Genomic DNA, 18581 nt, shown 5'->3' with positions numbered 1-18581 from the left:
TATTTGTTGTCTTCTTTTTTAACGTCTATATATTATCTAGTAAATCATTATATAGTCTTTGCTATCACATACGAACGTAATTTTGAATAGTGCAATATTTTGACTACACTTTGATATTGTCTATATCTCTTGCTGATCTCAAATTGCATTTTCCATATTGTGTTTGGTCCCAATGACCTAACCTCACTTATATTTCTTGCAGAAAAGAATGTTTTCTTTATACAAATATTTGTAAAATTTTTGTCTTGACCAAACTTTCTCCCACTAGAGAATTGATACTGATCATATATAACACCTACGCTTTATTAATCTCTCCATTGCTTAATTTCTTCTTCAAGCTACAAAATCATGTACCAATTGGGACGAACTTATCCGGTTCTGGCGACTCCCGGGGTTTACATACTCCAGTTCGGCTCCCGGGATGGCAGTCTCGTAAATATCCACCCCGGAAAAGTTGTTGTACGCCTCACTAGACATAACCGTAACATTATCATGTCCGTTAGAGTTTTGAAGCCCTAAAGTCAGAGAAACATCACCACGACCCAATCTTGACATCTCAGCCACATGATATGTAGGCTCAACCGCCATGAACCGTCGACCATCCATTTGACTACCTTGGACCATGCCACCAGTTTCATCACCATATCCATGGTCCTGTTTGGTCTGGTCTTGTGAAAACTCTTGATCTCGATCTTCATCATCGTCAGCAGCAGCAAGTCTTTTTGGTGTATTTTCGGAAGACGAGTTGGAATCATTCTCTGTGAATTCCTCCTTGTATATCTCCTCCACCATTGGCTTCCATAAACGCACACGCGCATTTATAAACCAGTTTGAAACCTTTTACAAACATAACAACACATAACAATAAAAAAATAAACTACATGACTATGAGAAAATAAAACACTCTTCAAACAAAACATATGTTACCTGACCGCGACTCAAGCCCGTTTGCCTTGCTAGCATGATCTTATCAGAGTCCTTTGGGTAACTATTCATGTTTACAAAAACAAATCAGCATTTTTTTAATGAAAAATCTGCGTGTAGATAAGATACAGAAGAGACTTACGGGTGGAGAAAATGCTCAAAGAGCCAAGCACGAAGAATCAAAACAGAGTTTTCAGGTAGACCACGTTGAGGCCTCCAAGCTTGAGGTTGCATAAAACCTCTTTGTTGTCTTAAATGTTGATCAACGTACTTAAGTCTGCTTATTATCCCAACTCTTTTCCCATCTGATCCATCTTGTTGTTCCCCAAGGCACTTACGTATCACGAGGATTTGTCCTGATATCGCATCCCTTAGGCTACGGAAATGGCGAGAAATGGTCTGAAGGGCGAGTGCTGTGTATGGCTTAGCCGCTCCATAACCTGCTATCACATCGAACGAGGATACAACTATCTGCATCTGCTGGTAATATTGCTTATATCTTCTATCCACCTTTACCAAAATCAAATACAAAATATCACATTTTTATATATCCAACATATCATATAGTACCAAATGGTTCAATCCAAAAATGTAACTATGACATGATCAAATTACGAAGATAAGGCTCCAAGTCATTACCTCATCCAACATTGACAAGAGTTTTGTCAACTTGCTCTGCATTTCTTGTCTCTCAGATTGAGATATTTCAGCGGGAGGATTCGTGTTCGAGTCTTGAGTGTTCTGATCCGTTTCATGAGGCTTCTCGTTGTTCTTATCTCCCTCTGCTTGAAACTGCTTCAGAGCTTTCCTTACATTAACAGCCTCATCAAGAAGCTGTTGAGCCGCCTTGAGATACTTTGAGTTTGGATTAATTGTTCTCACAACATCCAAGTTCTGATTCCCTCCAGGAAAGCTCTGTACTGCATACTCATTGCCTCTGAAATGCTCGGCTCTTGGCGCCATACTTTGATGGATTCCAGGATGAATCTGTGAGCCAAGGCTAAGGGACAATCCCTGACCGGTATGAAGATGCGCCATCGTGTTCATTAGCTGGAAACCGTTCCTGTCACTCGCTTGATCTCTCCAAGAACCGAAATCTTGATCAACGTCCTGCATTTGCGAAACTTGACCAAATCTTGATCTCTCTTGTGAGGCTGAGACATTGTTGTTAGCTTCAGTTCTTTCTCTACTGGCTAATTCCTGTGAGTAAGAAACTGTAGCGTTCATGTGGATCATTGCATTTCCCGGTAGAAACTGTGTTTCCGGATAATTCTCCATCGAAATGTATCAATGGAGTTGGACTTTCTTGGCTCAATTGAGTTTACATAGTCCTATGATCAGGTCATAGACTTAGCAGCAGCCTGGAAAATTCAGATTAACACAAGCTTGAGCTTACAATCATTGTTATAATTAGAACTTAACTAGAAGAGGAAAGGATTGAAATTAAAGTCGAAACAGAGCAGGATACAGAAACATGTGAAGATTTGATCATGTCTTGAATTGCTTATGCATGCAATTATGGAGATGAAAGCAAAATTCATAGACAAAAAAGAAGAAGACAATAAAGACAGGTTAGCAAAACTACCTTGAGACCAAACTGCTGCTTCTTATGAATTGTTGAAAGAGAGACCAAACCAAATCTTGAAAAAGATTTACAAAAATCTGAAAATATTTTGTTTGCTTCTTCAAAAGAAATGTTCAGAGAAAGAAATCAAAGGTTATGCTGCTGTTTTTTTTCCTTCTTGTTCAAATGAAATATGATTTGAATTCATCATCTCATCAATGTCACACGTGAAAGACCCATATCATTCTCTCCTTCCTCTCCAGAGAAAAAAAATAAAAAGGAATGGAAAAAAGATTGTAAAATATATTTCTTATTTAATATAAAAAGAAAGAGGGAAGAAAAAATCAAATAAAAACTTTTTGTTTGTCTGAAGATATTGATTGCTTCAGAAAGCCATAATATATCTAGTTGGTGCTTGAACCTCCTGCTTCTTCTTGCTTAGTGCTTGTTGATTCTTGGAGTTAAGTCTTTGGTAAAGAGATGACAATTATTGTGAAAATGTTATATATAAATGTATGGTTAAGGAGTTTCTATCCTTAACAACCAGTTGGTCGACCTAAACCCCTCTCTTCATCCTTCTCCCAATCCTTAACCTAATCCTTATCTCTCTCTAATAACGTTTTAAATCAATATCTACCATTTAGTCACATTTTGTTCAAAATTCTATTTTTCTTTACTTAAGTTGAAAAGTACAAAGATACTACTAATTCGTAAAAAAGATTTAAAGGACACATTCATCTCTAGTTTTGGTTCTTATAATAATAGCATACTCGAAATAAACATGCATGTGAATAGATTGTAGCAATATTTGGATGAAGTTATTATTAGCAAATTGGTTTCTGACTAATAGTTCATTAAGTTATTATTAGTAATGTACACAATGACTATAGTCTGTATGTTTAGTATTATTAAGCTGCTTTACTTTTTAAGTAAGCCAAGCCATGATTGTTTCTTCTTACTTTTCTTTATAAATTTCTTTCATACTTTTTTATTTTATTTTGGCTATCATCTGATTATACATTCGTGGACTCTGGTCGTCCAGAGGCGCTAACAGTTGCATACAACTATCAAAAAAGAAATAAGGGGTCCCAAGAAATAACAAGCACAACTTTTTTCTTCTTTTATATTATTTTTGTAAACACCATAAGTGCTCGTTTTCCCCCACTGAGTTTTGTCTTTTCCTGGAGACGATTTTTTTAGGTATTTATGGATTAGTACTTTTTCTTTCAAATGCTTCTAGTTTTTAAGCATTCACTTTCTTGCTTGATTGAAGTCTATATAGTCCTAACTTTGGTAACAACTAAAATCTTTATAGGTGTTTAAGTTTATCTAGTTCAGTTTTTGCAGTACTAAGTAGACGCCGACAGGATACTAGGATAGTTAGTTCCATGGCTTGAAACTTGAGAGCATCAACACTAACCATAATGAGGATGACTTAGATATAGTTAGGAAGTTGAGGGTTGAATTTTTAAGAAGTATAAAATAGTAGGCGTAGAATGAAAATTATAGAAAAGTTGTCTGAATTGGGACAGATGTTGCAGCAAGAGGGTCAGAGCCAGAGATGCCGTAATAATGCGAACAATGAACATCTCTGAACCAAGAAAGAGAGAGAGAGAGAATCTAATGGGATACGAAGCGAGAGATATTGTTGGCCCAATATAGCTGTATAATGTCTCCAAGACACATCCCTTTTTCATAACTATAACCATCTTTTGGCTAATACAAACCAAAGAAAATATCTAGACTATACAAACACATTTTGGCAAGTTTTAAGTCCAAATAAGATGAAATGAGATTTTGAAGAAATATACAGTAAGGAGTGTCACACCTGTATGAGAATATATATATATATATATATATACGTAACTATTTTCGTGATGAATGAAACTATATAACTACCATGTAAAAAAGTAAAAGATAAAAGGTGAGAACGAGGTTCTAATGTGCAACAGCTACATCATATTCACGCTAGAAGATAAATAATTCCTGTCTTTAGCCCACAATCTAGATATTGAGAATGAACACAATTTCTGAAAAATATGGGCCTCTTACGAAAGCCCATTAAGCCTGAAGTTAAGAGTTGTTGATGAAACAAAGGCATGCTCATATTCAGAATTCAACAGGTCCAATACTCAAATACACAAAAGTCTGAAAACCAAATGAAGGCATTACATCAACTGCATAAACAACACAAAAGCTCTCTTTCTCTCTCTCTCTCTCAGCTCATTAGAGAAAACACACACCTAGTTCAAGATTTCACCTGTAATGGGTGAAACATGCTGGCTAGTAGATTGCTGTCCATTTTTTGAACCTTTAACAACCATGGACTTCGGGGGAATCAGACCTGCCCTGAAAAGCATGTTTTCGACTGAGTCTGTTGGTTGAGCTCCAACTGATAACCAGTACCTGCATCATTCAGAGTAGCATGTGTGAAAATGAAAATCAATTTCTTTCAAACAGCTGTGCATTTGAAGCTCAGTTACAAGTTACAAGGAACTGAGTGGATTTAGACTTTTAGAGTAGTGTAATCAAAACAATCATACAAGCAAATGTTTTCAATGGCTAGAGAGTTATATTGTTAAAGAAAAACAGAAACACTCCTAGTCCTAGTGAATGTAGAAACAGGACCAAGAGGAAGCAAAAGAATTAAAGATTAGACCTTTATGCAAATAGAGCTCCGGACACACATAGAACCAACACAAAGCATCTCAATTTATCACATAAGTTATAACAAATCCAAGTAAACCAGTCAATTAATCTGTTTCATCTAATCAGGTTAGGAACTTGTTCATAATGCCACATAACGAAAGTGTTTTTTTGGGGTTCCCATGAGGAAAAATCAAATGGATAATGTCGAGTAACTCTTTAGTGTTACAGTACTACTAAACACAATCATGAGTTTCAACATCTAACTAGTATCAATTATACACGCAAAGAGGAATGTGAAGATATATAGAAAAAAAAAAAAAGCATACTTGACCCTGTCGAATTTGAGGCTCACTCTGTTGGCATCTTCTTTCCCTGAGGAGGATGAGGTACAAGCAAATTAATGTAAGTGTTGAATTTTCAGAGAAGTGAAGACAAGAGGAGAAGGAGAAGAGACGAACCTTGGAGAGGGTCATAAAACCCAATAACCTCGATTTGCTTGCCGTCCCTCCGAGATTTCTCATCGGCGACAACTACCCGATAAAAGGGTCTGTGTTTACAACCGAAACGCGCGAGCCTTATCTTCACCGTCATTTTTCTGCTTTGAGGATGGAGAAGAAGAAGATAAGCAAAGGTTTATAAGCTATGGTTTTTTTTTTTTTTTTTGGCTGTTTGCCCCTCTTATCTTATCTTCTCAAGTTTGTTCTATGGCCAACACAACAGGCCGAGGCAATAAAGAACTTCGCACCGTTCTGTAGTTATGTGAATGTACTACATGCCGTTTAATTTACTCAGAAACGGCCTCTCACACTTATTCCTTACCATTCTTCTCCCTTCGTCTTAAGGTAAAGTGGTAAACTTATTTATTATCCTGATCCTGAACGTGACTATCTACTCTGATCTCTACTCTGGACATATATTTGCATATCTGAATCCGGATAAAAATATCCGCATATTTTTCCTAATTATTTTGATGATATATACACTAGTCACGGATCCATATCCAAATCAGTTTCCTCTGATAGTTAGTAACCAAGTCATTAAGCAGAAGATCGGTCAGGGATGTCTATTACTCGACAGGAATGGGGTGGATCGTCTCACATTGACAGCATCATTCTTGTGATCGTATATTCGTATTAGTATTGGTAAACTAAAGAACTACGAACCACATAGTACCAAGTTTCTAACGTGAGACACAGGATCTTCAAAAACTCTAAAGTCAATTCAGAAAATAAAGGTTATCTCCTAGAGTCTTAAGTCTCAACCACTCACATCCTACGAGACTTGACTTCTCAAGCAACAACCAACCATTCATAAAAAATTGCAGAAAGCTTACGAAAAGATAAAATAACCAAAATTAACCACCACCAAATAAAAAAACCTTTTCTTCCTATGTTGTTAAATCATTTACTAAATCTAAAATGATTAGATGTCGTTATCCAAATTTACAGTTCACACAAAACTAGATAGCTCATCATCATCTACCAACAAGAGATTCAAGAGTTATGATCGTCCATCATCATCTTTTTCTCCATGTGAAATTCAAACACTACAAATCCTAACCACAATCTGATCTGATAAACTCCATTAAAGAAACGAATCACGATCACAAAGAGAACGAATCAGTTGAATAACGGAGAAATTCTTGAAATCCTAGTGCGAGAGAGTTATATACAATGCCATCTTCAGAAACATCATCCGAATTACCGAAACGAGGAATTTTGAAATTGAACTAAGCAAATTTACACATCAATTAAAACCCAGGAAATTGAGAAATTCTCTAACGAGTTCTTGAAGAATCCATGTCCATCCATGGCGAGATCTAACAAACAGATCAGCACTTGAATTTCATGCCGAGACCATGCTTACCACGACGAACGCATCCATACTTCAAGTGAGAATAAGGAGTCATCTTCTTCGATGCTACCTTCGCGATTGCTCTTTTCCCCAATTTCCTCATCCTCTGTCTCCCAACCTTCTTATTCACGCTACGCAGAACCAACTCTTCCTCAAGATCATACGAATCGTCGTAATCTCCATATTCACCACCGCGATCCTCTTCTTCTCCGCTGTCGTCATTAAAACTATCTCCGCTGTCGTCACTAAAACAATCTCCGTACGTGACTCCGCGAGAACCTCCAACGTCACCGAGAAACAGTATCTGCCGTTGAGCCCATCCAAGATCGACGATATCATCAACTTCATCGCGAACGACATCATCATCATCGCCATGATCACCAACAACATCACCGTCGTCTGAATCCAGATCCACGGCGTCGGCAACAGGAAGCGTCTGAGTAATGACAGACAGCGAGACAACGGAAACTTCGTCTTCGTCGTCGTCAAGAGAGATGACGTCATCATCGGAAAGACTATCGACGGAGAAAGAATCGTCGGAGAACTCGCCATCGGAGGGATTCACGACTTCCCAAAGATCGAGATCGTCTTCCTTGTCGAGAACAAGAGGAGACATGGTGATAACCCTAGATCGCTTCGCCATTTTTTTTTTTTTTTTTGATTTTCAAAAGAACTTGTTTGTTTTTGGTATCGTCCAGAGGATGTTTAAGTTTTAACCCTCTTTAATAGAGAGAGGAAACTTGGAGAGAACCACAGAGTGTGTTATCGTGTGCCAATTGGTAGTTACACTGTTGAAGATACGTATTTACAACCAATTATATCTCGCCACGTCATTTTCATTTTTGCCATCTCAGCGTCCGCATTAAAGTTTTGACAGTAAAACTTAATTAATAATTACAACTGTAAAATCGAATCGTCCATTTATGATGATTAAAAAGATACCTTTTCTGTTTCACAACAAAATATAATTAACGAAAGATTTAAATAATTTTAAACGAAGGCTCTTTATTTATTGTTATCCTATTACGATAGTAGTCCGTTTCTTGCTCCACTCATTATTTTCACGCTTTGTTATTTTAATCCTAAATTTTTTATTTATTAATTTTTTCTCCAATTTTTCAAAAATTTGATCAACCCAAAACATTAAAATAAAAAATAAATAATAAAAAAAAAGGAAAAATGTGAGACTCTCTCACTGGCAAAAAAGTCTGAAGAAACCTTTGTTTTCATCGATGATATAAGAAAACTCTAAAATAGAAAACCTCGCTGGTCAAATCGAATCGATCCACATCGCAGGTGAGCGTTTTCTTCTTACCTGCTTATTTGAATCTTAGATCGTCGTCACATAGGAGTTTGCTTCATTCCGGCATTATTTTTTTCAGGGGGAGAGAGACGAGAGACGACGCCATAAGCAGATTCTTCGCTCTGTTTTTTTTTTTTTTGTTTCTCTGATAGAAACAATGGGGAGCTTAGGGACGATGCTGAGATATCCGGATGATATATATCCGCTACTGAAGATGAAACGAGCGATTGAGAAAGCGGAGAAGCAGATCCCGCCTGAGCCACACTGGGGATTCTGCTATTCAATGCTCCACAAGGTTTCTCGAAGCTTCTCTCTCGTTATCCAGCAGCTCAACACCGACCTTCGTAACGCTGTAACCGTTCCTTCTTCTCATCTCTCTCTTTCTCCGCCTCTATGTAGATATATAAGTAACGTCTGTGTTTTGGTATTTATTTGGTCAACGGCTAAGTTTTTGTGGATGAATCCAAATATATATATATATATCTGACACTCATTTATTGTTGACGTTTGGCGATTATTTGGTTTCTTCTACAGAAACGATGGCTTTAATTTTATCCCTTTGGTTTTTGTGCTACTCTTAGTTGTTCCTGCAGATTGCTATAAACTGATTCTGCTGTTTATCTGAGCCTGCAGTAAATGCATATTGTATTTAGTGAACTGGGTTTGTATCTGGAAATTTTTTTTCTTAATACGTTCTTGTGGTATGTCAATATGACTATATGAGGCTTTCTTGGACCATTTTCACGCATAGAATATGGTTTTGGTTGTTTCTTAAGTTTCCATATATCTTGCTTCGTTTCGCATGACATCAGTGTACTCAGCTCTCTCTCTAGTCTTTGCAGTATTTCTTATTCAATTTCCTTTTCTTTATTTGTAGGTGTGTGTGTTCTACTTGGTTCTCCGAGCTCTTGATACTGTTGGTTAGTATCTCTTAACTATGCTTTCAATATTACCTTTGTTTTGAAAAATGTATTCATGTAAGAACCATCTTCCTTCTTCATGCTCCTGTCGCTAATATCCTATTTTTTGTGTGTGCAACAGAGGATGATACAAGCATACCAACTGATGAAAAGGTTCCCATCCTGATAGCTTTCCACCGGCACATTTACAATACTGACTGGCACTATTCATGCAAGTCTGAAGAGTCTCTTTGCATCTTCATCTTTCACATCCCGTCAATATTTGACTGTTTAAACTTACATATTTTACTCGTTCAACTTTTAGGTGGTACGAAGGAGTACAAGGTTCTAATGGACCAATTTCATCACGTTGCTGCAGCTTTTTTGGAACTTGAAAAAGGGTTAGTTCTATTATTTGCTATGTGCCTTTCTGCTCTATCTTTGTTACTCATGTTGTTTCACGTTTATTGATCGAGTCACTGATTTTGTTGAAACTCTAAAATATGCTTTCTGACATTACTAATTTCTGTTATTTTTATAATTTATACCTTGGTTTATGAAGGTATCAAGAGGCTATCGAGGAAATTACTAAAAGAATGGGTGCAGGAATGGCCAAGTTTATCTGCCAAGAGGTTTGTGATACAAATCATTTTTTCATAGTTTGATTTTGTTTTTGAGTCATGGTGACAAACTGTCTTGAACTAGACTAAGGGTCTCTGTTTCAGTTAGAATTGTGTCATGCTTACTCTCGTCATAAGTCATAACATCAGATCTGTTTTTGAATGACCCATGTGATTCTTTTTATACGAAATGACATGTAGTAATTCATGTACTGAAAGTACCAGAACGTATTGATATGTTACATGAAGAACTGATATCATTTGAATACCGATCCAGTTTATCCAGTTTTCACTGTTATACACAGGTAGAAACTGTTGATGACTATGATGAATACTGCCACTATGTTGCTGGGCTTGTGGGTTTAGGTCTGTCGAAACTCTTCCTCGCTGGGGGATCAGAGGTTTTGACACCAGATTGGGAGGCGATTTCTAATTCAATGGGTTTATTTCTACAGGTACAACAATGTCTTTTGAGGTGTACAATATTTCTTACTCAAATCTTTTGCAGCCTTGGACAATTCTCTTAATCGAATAATCCATAACACTGCTCTTATTTGCAGAAAACAAACATTATCAGAGATTATCTTGAGGACATTAATGAGATACCAAAATCCCGCATGTTTTGGCCTCGCGAAGTTTGGGGCAAATATGCTGACAAGCTTGAGGTACATACATACCACTTTCAAGCTCTCATGTTAGATCTGATGTCACCCATATTGACTACTTTCTGAGAATGCCTTTTATGGTGATTTGTAAATTGTAATGTAGGATTTAAAATACGAGGAAAACTCAACCAAATCCGTGCAGTGCTTGAATGAACTGGTTACCAATGCGTTGATGCATATTGAAGATTGCCTGAAATACATGGCTGCGTTGCGTGATCCTTCAATATTTCGGTTCTGTGCCATCCCTCAGGTTAGAGAAGGAGATATCATAATATAAGTAGATATTCCTCTCTTTAACTTCTTCTGCTTAGATAATCTAAGTTAGATTTAAAATGCCTTAGAAGTTAACATTGCTTTGCTTGGATGTGTTTTCTTAATCAGATCATGGCGATTGGAACACTTGCATTATGCTATAACAATGTACAAGTATTTAGAGGCGTTGTGAAACTGAGGCGAGGTACGATATTAAGCCTTAGAAATTATGCAGGCCATATTTGCGAAAGGGAAATCCATCGTCTTTTATTATCAACGAGCTTGAGAAGTGTTAGCAAGCATTGTTATCTGAATGCTAATAACGTTGAACAACTCTCTGTTGTTTAGGTCTAACTGCTAAAGTCATTGATCGCACAAAGACAATGGCTGATGTCTATGGTGCATTCTATGATTTTTCTTGCATGCTGAAAACAAAGGTACATCATCTATTAGTTTCTCGTTTGTTCTTTGTTCTGTCACTCTGTTCTAACATTAGAAAATAATTTCTGTATTTTTAATCTGACATATATGTACCCAGGTTGACAAGAACGATCCAAATGCCAGTATGACACTAAACAGACTTGAAGCCGTTCAGAAACTCTGCATAGACACTGGAGTCCTTAATAACAGGTACATTATTTGCTTTGATCCCAACAACGGAACTAGATTAAACCTCTCACTACACTGGTCTAATCAACTAATCTTCCTAGTATTCGTAATTTTTCTTTTTGGTTGAGTTTCTGTTGAATGTTTGTCTCTCTTCCTTTCAGAAAATCATATGTTGATGACAAAGGACAACCATACAATGTCTTTGTAAGTTGCATTTACTTTTCCTTTTTTCCATATAAGCATCTCATTGTAAAAAAATAAATAATAATACATAACTTATGCGCTTTGTCTACCTGAAAATGCAGATTATAATGGTTGTCATTCTACTGGCAATAGTCTTTGCATATCTGAGAGCAAACTGAGTGATTGGGAGTAATCAATGTAAGCGAGTCAGACTGTATCACCATCATTCAAGATGTTTAGATCATGATTGAACAGTGGTTTTCTAGGTTCATTCTTATTCACGCCACTGAATCCTAAGCAAGATTGTTTCCAGAACAAGAGAATATAAACTTGGGTTGGTATAGAACCATGGATTCTATTTTAGTTACTATTTTCTTTGTCTAAAACATGCATTTGTTCATCTACTTTTTTTATCCCTTTGTGTTTTATACAAAAGTATTGTTTGAAGTTCTTTCTTTCTTTTGGTCTTTTGTTCATCTCTTTTTATTTTCTTTAGGTCGGCAACACTCGTCGTAAATCAAGCTTAGATTTATTATAGTATTTTTTAACGTTAAGCGTGTTGCACGCGGCAAATCATTTGAAATGCCAATTATAGAACATTCGTTGGACCAATAATAAACATGTATCACCGTGACAAGTTAAGACTTAAGAGCAAAGGCCAAAGTGAGATTCTGTGTGGAGTGTGCATATGCCATGGGGCGTGGGGTCTTTGGTTTTTATTGATAAGGGCCATATTCGTTGTATTATTATAGCACAGTAACAGGGCCTACCATTTCTTTGAGATGGCCCTGGTTAAGACTTAAGTGTCTTACATTTTGTTTGCCAACGAATGCTCCATTGTTTCAAAAAAGTTTTCTTTTTTCCTCTGTTTCTAAGAAAAAATGGGAAGCTTGAGTACGATTTTAAGACACCCGGATGAGTTATATCCGCTTTTGAAGTTGAAAATTGCAATAAACAAAGCTCAGAAGCAGATCCCACTTGAGCCAAACTTAGCTTTCTGTTATACAATGCTCCACAAAGTTTCTAAAAGCTTTTCTCTTGTTATTCAACAACTTGGCACTGAGCTTCGTAACGCAGTACGTATTTTTCTTCTCTGCCTCAACAATGTATATAAACATGGACTTATATATATAGCTATGTTACCTTTTTTAAAAGTTAAAGCATTATTTCCAACATTTTCCTATTTAATTAGGTGTGTGTGTTCTACTTGATTCTCCGAGCTCTTGATACCGTTGGTTAGTGCTTCATAACTTTCGTATCCAAACATTACCATTCATTTGATGAATCTTTTTCTCCAAGTCTTTTGTTTCTTTGAAAATGTATTCATCTTCAAAAGTTAGTATCATTTGGTTTTATTTTTGTTACAACAGAGGATGACACAAGCGTAGCAGTGGAGATCAAACTTCCAATTCTGATAGCTTTCCACCGTCACATATACGATGGTGACTGGCATTTTTCATGTGAGTAAGAAACGTCTCTTCGTATTTTAATCTTTCATATAAAAGTTTTAACTTAATTACTCTTCATTAGGTGGTACGAAAGAGTACAAGGTTCTGATGGACCAGTTTCACCATGTTTCTGCAGCTTTTCTGGAACTTGAAAAAGGGTTAATTAGTTCTTACATGCAATTCTGTCCTGTTTCTAATATTGATTGATCCAATGAATATGGCGATACTAATTTATGTTTTTTTTCTCCTAACTCATACAAAAGGTATCAAGAGGCTATTGAAGATATAACTAAAAGAATGGGTGAAGGAATGGCCAAGTTCATTTGTAAAGAGGTTTGTGATGTGGATTTTGTTGGTTTCACTTTTGAAGTTTGAATATAGAAGTTAAGGTACTGAGAGATTATTTGTGTATCCGAACAGGTAGAAACAGTTGATGACTATGATGAATACTGCCATTATGCTGCTGGACTTGTGGGTTTAGGTTTGTCAAAAATCTTCATGGCTTCAGAATTAGAAATGCTGACTCCAGACTGGAAGCACAATTCAAATTCTACAGGTTTATTTCTCCAGGTATCATCACAATGGACATTGACATGTACAATGTTACTTGACATGTACAATGTTACTTAGTCGAATCTATATTTGCAATCTTTGACATTTTTTGTATGTTATCTTGTTTTCTAGAAAACAAACATTATCAAAGATTATCTTGAAGACATTAATGAGATACCAAAATCGCGCATGTTTTGGCCTCGTGAGATTTGGGGAAAATATGTTGACAAGCTTGAGGTGCATATAACTTCACTCTCAAGTACTATATGAAGATCTTATACTAGAAGACACTGTAACTCTTTATCTTGTAAATTCTTATAATGTAGGACTTCAAAAATGAGGAGAATGCAACAAAAGCAGTGCAGTGTCTGAATGAAATGGTCACTAATGCATTGATTCACGTTGAAGATTGTTTGAAATCCTTGGCTTCATTGCGTGACCCTGCAATATTTCAATCTTGTGCCATCCCTCAGGTTAGAGAATATAAATTTAATATACATATATGCAATACTACTCTGCCTTAAAGATCAACTTGAGAAGTGTTTATGTTGACATGACATATATATTTCCTCTTCGATAGATCGTGGCTATTGGAACACTAGCATTATGCTATAACAATGTACAAGTCTTTAGAGGCGTCGTGAGATTGAGGCGAGGTAAAATGTTTTTATCTTGAGTTTGGGTTTGTAACCTTTAAACATAATTTCATCATCTAATTGCTGAGGCTTAATTAGAATCAAAGGCTAACCAGTTATTTGTGAGTTACGTTACATACATGCATTTGTATATGAAAGCTGATTTATTGACAAATGATTTCTATTGTTTAGGGCTAATAGCTAAAATCATTGATCGCACAAAGACAATGGATGATGTCTATGGTGTGTTCTGTGATTTTTCTTGCATGCTACAATCAAAGGTTATATATGTATATGTTAATCAGTATATTTCCTGTGTTTACTGCTGGTAATTAGAAGGTGAAATATGTGTTATACTTATAATAGGTTGACAAGAACGATCCAAATGCGGTGATAACATTAAACCGACTCGAAACCATTAAGAAAGTTTGCAGAGATAATGGAGTCCTTCACAAAAGGTAGACTCTGTGACTTGTTATAACCAATATTGTCACAGTCGTTGATCAGGAGAATGATCTTTCGTTTTTTGGTTAAAGTTCTAATAAATCTTTGTCTCTTTCTTATTCTGGTCAGAAAAACTTATGTTAAAGATGAAGCACAATCCAAGGATGTCTTTGTAAGTAAATTTTGTTATCCGGCTTCCATAGAAAGTGTTTCATATTTTGTATGTTACTTATCATCCTACTCTACTCTATTCCTGAAATTGCAGATTATAATGCTTGTGCTTCTACTGGCCATAGTCGTTATGTATCTCAAAGCAAATCATTGTAAGTAGTGACTCTGATGATTGTGTCACTTCAAGATCTTGAAGTCATAGCTTCTTTGAATGTTTGATCAAGATTGTTTCCTTACGGCTGCGTTTAGAAAGTGAGCGAAACAGAATGCAAAACACTGTAGTACTGATGTAAGAAAGGGTGCACGGTTTTGATTAATCATTTTTATGAAGTTATAAGTTCTTCCATCATCACTATAATGTACAACACCAGATTCCAACGTTAAGTGTATGTATGATCATTTGCGTAAATTTGATAGAAAAATAATCACTTCTTTATAACATTTTAAGGTGTTATCAAATGAAAGTAATTTGAACAAAGAAAGGTCACAAATAAGACCCCAAAAAAATAACTGTATACACATATGAAGATAGATAAGAGATTAGGCGTTTACATCAAATGCCAAAGAGAGGTCCTAAAAATTGAACAGTAGCAGATTCAGAAAATCGCAGAAATCCACATCAACTCTGATCCTCATGAACGTTAATTCAATCCCAAAATCTATTTAGCCGGTGAATCTTTCTCTCTTTCTTTTTCTTTCTACAGAACACACAACTCTTCTACAGAAGCAACTCAATTCCATTACCAACAGCGACAAACCACGATGTTGCCTTTGAATTCTCAGAAAACTTCGGACACTTTGCTAGCAAGAACTCGTTCCCGTCTTTCAATGTACTCGTAAGGGAACCAACCGGCTCTGCCTTTGCATTCACCTTCTGCCCATCCGCTGCCTGTAACCTGACAGTGACAAACAGACAAATGGGATGTTTCAAACAAACACTCTTGAATTAAAGGAGACTTTGTTTGTTTTCTCATGTGGGAGTTGGTTTACTATCGAACCTTTCTAACAACAACATATTCACCAGTTGATAAGCTCAGCTCGACATCTGTCACACCGTGATATGGGAACAAGACCTGAAAACGTTTTTAAAAGGGGAATAGTATGTTACAATGGCACATCTAACGAGGACCAAAAGGAATCTTGATGTAGCCTGTCTTTCGATTCTCTAATCAGAAACACTTTATCTACATCCAATGCATTCGTAGAGAACTTATAATGCTATTATCTCTTTGAAATTGTTACCACCAATGTAAACAGAAGGTTTAACTAGGTTATTTGTTAAAAAGGCACTAGACATCATTAATGACCTGAGTGGCATACCTCTCCTAAGAAGTAACCCATGCTATCTGTTGACGTGTCATGCATCTGAGATGCAAACACTCCATTAGCTTCCTCATATGATGGAGGTGGCGGCATACTTTCTGCACTCGAGGGAGTAGAGGGAGCTTCTATACGTTGCCTCTCAGATACCATCTGTAGGTTCAAGAATGTTCAATTTTTCCCTTAGTTGACTCGTATAATGATGAACTGGCTATTCGACAAGAATACTATCACTATGACAGAATAATGAAAGCTGTAAAAGTGATGCACACCAACCTCTCCTTCGAGCTGATCAAGTATTTGGAGGACTCTTTGATGGTAGGCACGTTCAGATTCAACCTGAAATGAGGAATGAACAATGCAGTTGTTTCAAACAAAGTACATATAGGTAAGTAAAACAAAGTCGACCTAACAATAGAGCTTGCAACCAATTGCACTACCATTGAAAGAAGTCGTTCAAGAGTCAATTTTTGTTGTTGATCCTCAACGGAAGCTAAAGCAGAAGCAGCTTCCTTCCCCAGTATTGTCATATTTGATTTTAAGTCGTGAAGTTTTGCTTCAGCAGATTCGAGTTTCATCAGGATGTCAGGATGACCTTGAGACTCTCTCGCCTTTGCTTGACGTCTTGCAACTTCTGTAGCCTGTTTATATCAGACAATGAGTAAAATTCTATCACGGTAGTAATAACAAATGCTAGTTCTAAAAAAGAGGAAAACACCCATATTTCTATGAATGATAATCAAATTTTTTCATGGTATTACTATTCATGGTACCTGAGCTTCAGCTTCTTGGCGCATTCTGTCATAACGTTGAGCAAGATGTCTAGCATCCTCCAACGGAGCTCCCAAAACCATTGCTCGTAGTGGCTCAGCAACCTAAAATTTAAATTCCAGTATGATGTGGTTATAGTAGTCATATAAAGAAAGATCCAAGTAAACACCATGACATTTATTGACTCGAAGGTATGTAACAAAAAACTCCAGATTAAAACTAACAGATCGTCCCATAAATGGCAGTCATTCCACTAACAATGACAAGAAAGCAATTCTTTGTGTAGTTCTATCACATACACAAGTTATGTACTTAACACTTCGGTGGAGGTTGAGAAAGACAAACCTGTGTACCAAGAGCCTTTAACATATTTCCACGCTCCTTCTCCATTTGTGCCCGAGCACGCCCATAGCTCAGTGCAGCCCTTATTAATACGTTACCATTCGTACATGTATTATCTGAACCATATTTCCTGCTATCCTCAGACAGTTTGGTCCCTGAGGAACAATGAGTACACAATGAAAGCCAGGACTGTGAGCCAATTCAAGTCTACAACAGACATAAAAAATTACAATACGTGAACACTCAAGGGCCAACAAAATCACCTATCTCAACTTGTTTTGACCCAGTGACAATATAACCTTCCACACCACGAACAATATCTCTTTGGTAATGCTGAAAACGAAGAATGTCTTGAGTCCAAATTAAAAGTAATCAAAACATCAAACTAGCCAACGGTATATTAAAAAAAAACCTTGGCAGCACGGGTGGAAATGTAAAGCTTTTCTAGCTTCTGATGCTGATTGAGTTCTGCTTCATCAGATAAACCAGAACCGTATCCTCCTCCTCCAAATTGCTTGAAGACAGCCTTAACCATTCCACACAAAACTAAGTCAGTCTACCAATTAACCTCAAATTCAAGAAACAAACCTCCTGATCTCATGGTAGTGCTAAGATGTTAATCTAAGACTACAAAATCATTCAAATCCCCTCAACATATCAATCAAGTTTTGATCTTGATATATAAGACTATCTAAGCCAAGCAAATCCTAAATGACCCTTTTGACAAAAACATCAAATTTGACTGAAACTTCCCCAATCAAGAAGGGATTATACCCAATCTAACATCGAATCAAATTATTAATCATACTCAGATCCAACTACCCATTAACTCCAAAAACACCGATCCGAAAAAAAAAGCTAATCCCCTTCTTCATCGTCACATTATTGATTGATTCACCAGAAACCAACGTAACCACAAAAGAGAATACAAAATCAAAAGCCTTAAACGATAAGAAGTAAGATCTAAATAGATGGGCAAAATAAAAGTTTAAGAAATTTTTCACCTGCTGCTGTCTCGCAACTTGTTCTCTCAATCTGCTAGCTTGTTTTCTAATTGCTTCCATTGTGTTCTGTGTTCACCTGGTCACCAGCTCTTCACAAATCTTCCTTTTTTCTTTCTTATCTCCGTGTTACCTTCCTTCCACTTTCGAGCTTCCTCCGATTCACCTGGACGAAGAATTCACCGAATGAAAGAGAGATTCGAAAAATCGTCAAAAATGGCGTTGTTGAAGCTCTCTCTCTCTCTGCTTTCGAACACGACGAAATCAAAAAAGATAGAGAGTGTCTCTGATTCGAAAAGAAGGTTTCAGAAAGGCTTTTTTATTGGGCTCTCTTTAGAACCATTGGGCTTTTTTGAAATCAGATCCATTAACTAT

The 18581-nt window shown here is 36.6% G+C and overlaps 6 protein-coding genes across 7 annotated transcripts; 2 read left to right on the top strand and 4 right to left on the bottom strand.

The window, feature by feature from the left end:
* Positions 1 to 157: 157 nt before the first annotated feature.
* LOC104729753 (BEL1-like homeodomain protein 6) lies at positions 158 to 3181 on the bottom strand. The gene is made up of 5 exons (XM_010448750.3): positions 2510 to 3181; positions 1564 to 2285; positions 1067 to 1434; positions 928 to 988; positions 158 to 837 (listed from the first exon to the last, which is right to left on the bottom strand). The coding sequence occupies exons 2-5, from the start codon at positions 2200 to 2202 to the stop codon at positions 334 to 336; spliced, it is 1572 nt and encodes a 523-aa protein (XP_010447052.1). The 5' UTR covers positions 2203 to 2285; positions 2510 to 3181; the 3' UTR covers positions 158 to 333.
* A 1390-nt stretch (positions 3182 to 4571) lies between these two features.
* LOC104729752 (small ribosomal subunit protein bS16cy) lies at positions 4572 to 5888 on the bottom strand. Its single transcript, XM_010448749.3, has 3 exons — positions 5596 to 5888; positions 5464 to 5509; positions 4572 to 4894 (listed from the first exon to the last, which is right to left on the bottom strand). Exons 1-3 carry the CDS (start codon positions 5726 to 5728, stop codon positions 4732 to 4734), a joined length of 342 nt encoding a protein of 113 aa, XP_010447051.1. The 5' UTR covers positions 5729 to 5888; the 3' UTR covers positions 4572 to 4731.
* Positions 5889 to 6704: 816 nt separating this feature from the next.
* Positions 6705 to 7763, bottom strand: LOC104729751 (uncharacterized). The gene has a single exon (XM_087479149.1). The coding sequence runs from the start codon at positions 7632 to 7634 to the stop codon at positions 6969 to 6971; it is 666 nt and encodes a 221-aa protein (XP_087335275.1). The 5' UTR covers positions 7635 to 7763; the 3' UTR covers positions 6705 to 6968.
* A 190-nt stretch (positions 7764 to 7953) lies between these two features.
* LOC109124813 (squalene synthase 1) lies at positions 7954 to 11973 on the top strand. 2 transcript variants are annotated; one of them, XM_010448746.2, is made up of 14 exons: positions 7954 to 8287; positions 8374 to 8646; positions 9172 to 9214; positions 9336 to 9425; positions 9519 to 9594; positions 9756 to 9825; positions 10119 to 10268; positions 10374 to 10478; positions 10582 to 10728; positions 10860 to 10935; positions 11079 to 11167; positions 11269 to 11360; positions 11501 to 11543; positions 11645 to 11973. In XM_010448746.2, exons 2-14 carry the CDS (start codon positions 8452 to 8454, stop codon positions 11699 to 11701), a joined length of 1233 nt encoding a protein of 410 aa, XP_010447048.1. In that variant the 5' UTR covers positions 7954 to 8287; positions 8374 to 8451; the 3' UTR covers positions 11702 to 11973. The 2 variants fall into 2 exon arrangements, with proteins under 2 accessions (XP_010447048.1, XP_019089554.1); XM_019234009.2 differs by having other exon boundaries at positions 8165 to 8287; positions 9336 to 9429.
* A 312-nt stretch (positions 11974 to 12285) lies between these two features.
* LOC104729749 (inactive squalene synthase 2) lies at positions 12286 to 15213 on the top strand. The gene is made up of 13 exons (XM_010448745.3): positions 12286 to 12598; positions 12715 to 12757; positions 12893 to 12982; positions 13053 to 13128; positions 13234 to 13303; positions 13391 to 13540; positions 13655 to 13759; positions 13849 to 13995; positions 14103 to 14178; positions 14350 to 14438; positions 14524 to 14615; positions 14731 to 14773; positions 14867 to 15213. Exons 1-13 carry the CDS (start codon positions 12404 to 12406, stop codon positions 14930 to 14932), a joined length of 1242 nt encoding a protein of 413 aa, XP_010447047.1. The 5' UTR covers positions 12286 to 12403; the 3' UTR covers positions 14933 to 15213.
* Positions 15182 to 18499, bottom strand: LOC104729748 (SH3 domain-containing protein 2). Its single transcript, XM_010448744.3, has 10 exons — positions 18210 to 18499; positions 17618 to 17731; positions 17469 to 17538; positions 17209 to 17360; positions 16866 to 16967; positions 16533 to 16733; positions 16369 to 16431; positions 16093 to 16245; positions 15771 to 15845; positions 15182 to 15668 (listed from the first exon to the last, which is right to left on the bottom strand). Exons 1-10 carry the CDS (start codon positions 18267 to 18269, stop codon positions 15552 to 15554), a joined length of 1107 nt encoding a protein of 368 aa, XP_010447046.2. The 5' UTR covers positions 18270 to 18499; the 3' UTR covers positions 15182 to 15551.
* Between the last annotated feature and the right edge of the window lie 82 nt (positions 18500 to 18581).

Source organism: Camelina sativa, chromosome 12 (assembly GCF_030686135.1).
Source record: "Camelina sativa cultivar CO46 ecotype springtype chromosome 12, ASM3068613v1".
NCBI classification, from domain to species: Eukaryota; Viridiplantae; Streptophyta; class Magnoliopsida; order Brassicales; family Brassicaceae; genus Camelina; species Camelina sativa.
This window is presented reverse-complemented; position numbering and strand designations above follow the sequence as displayed.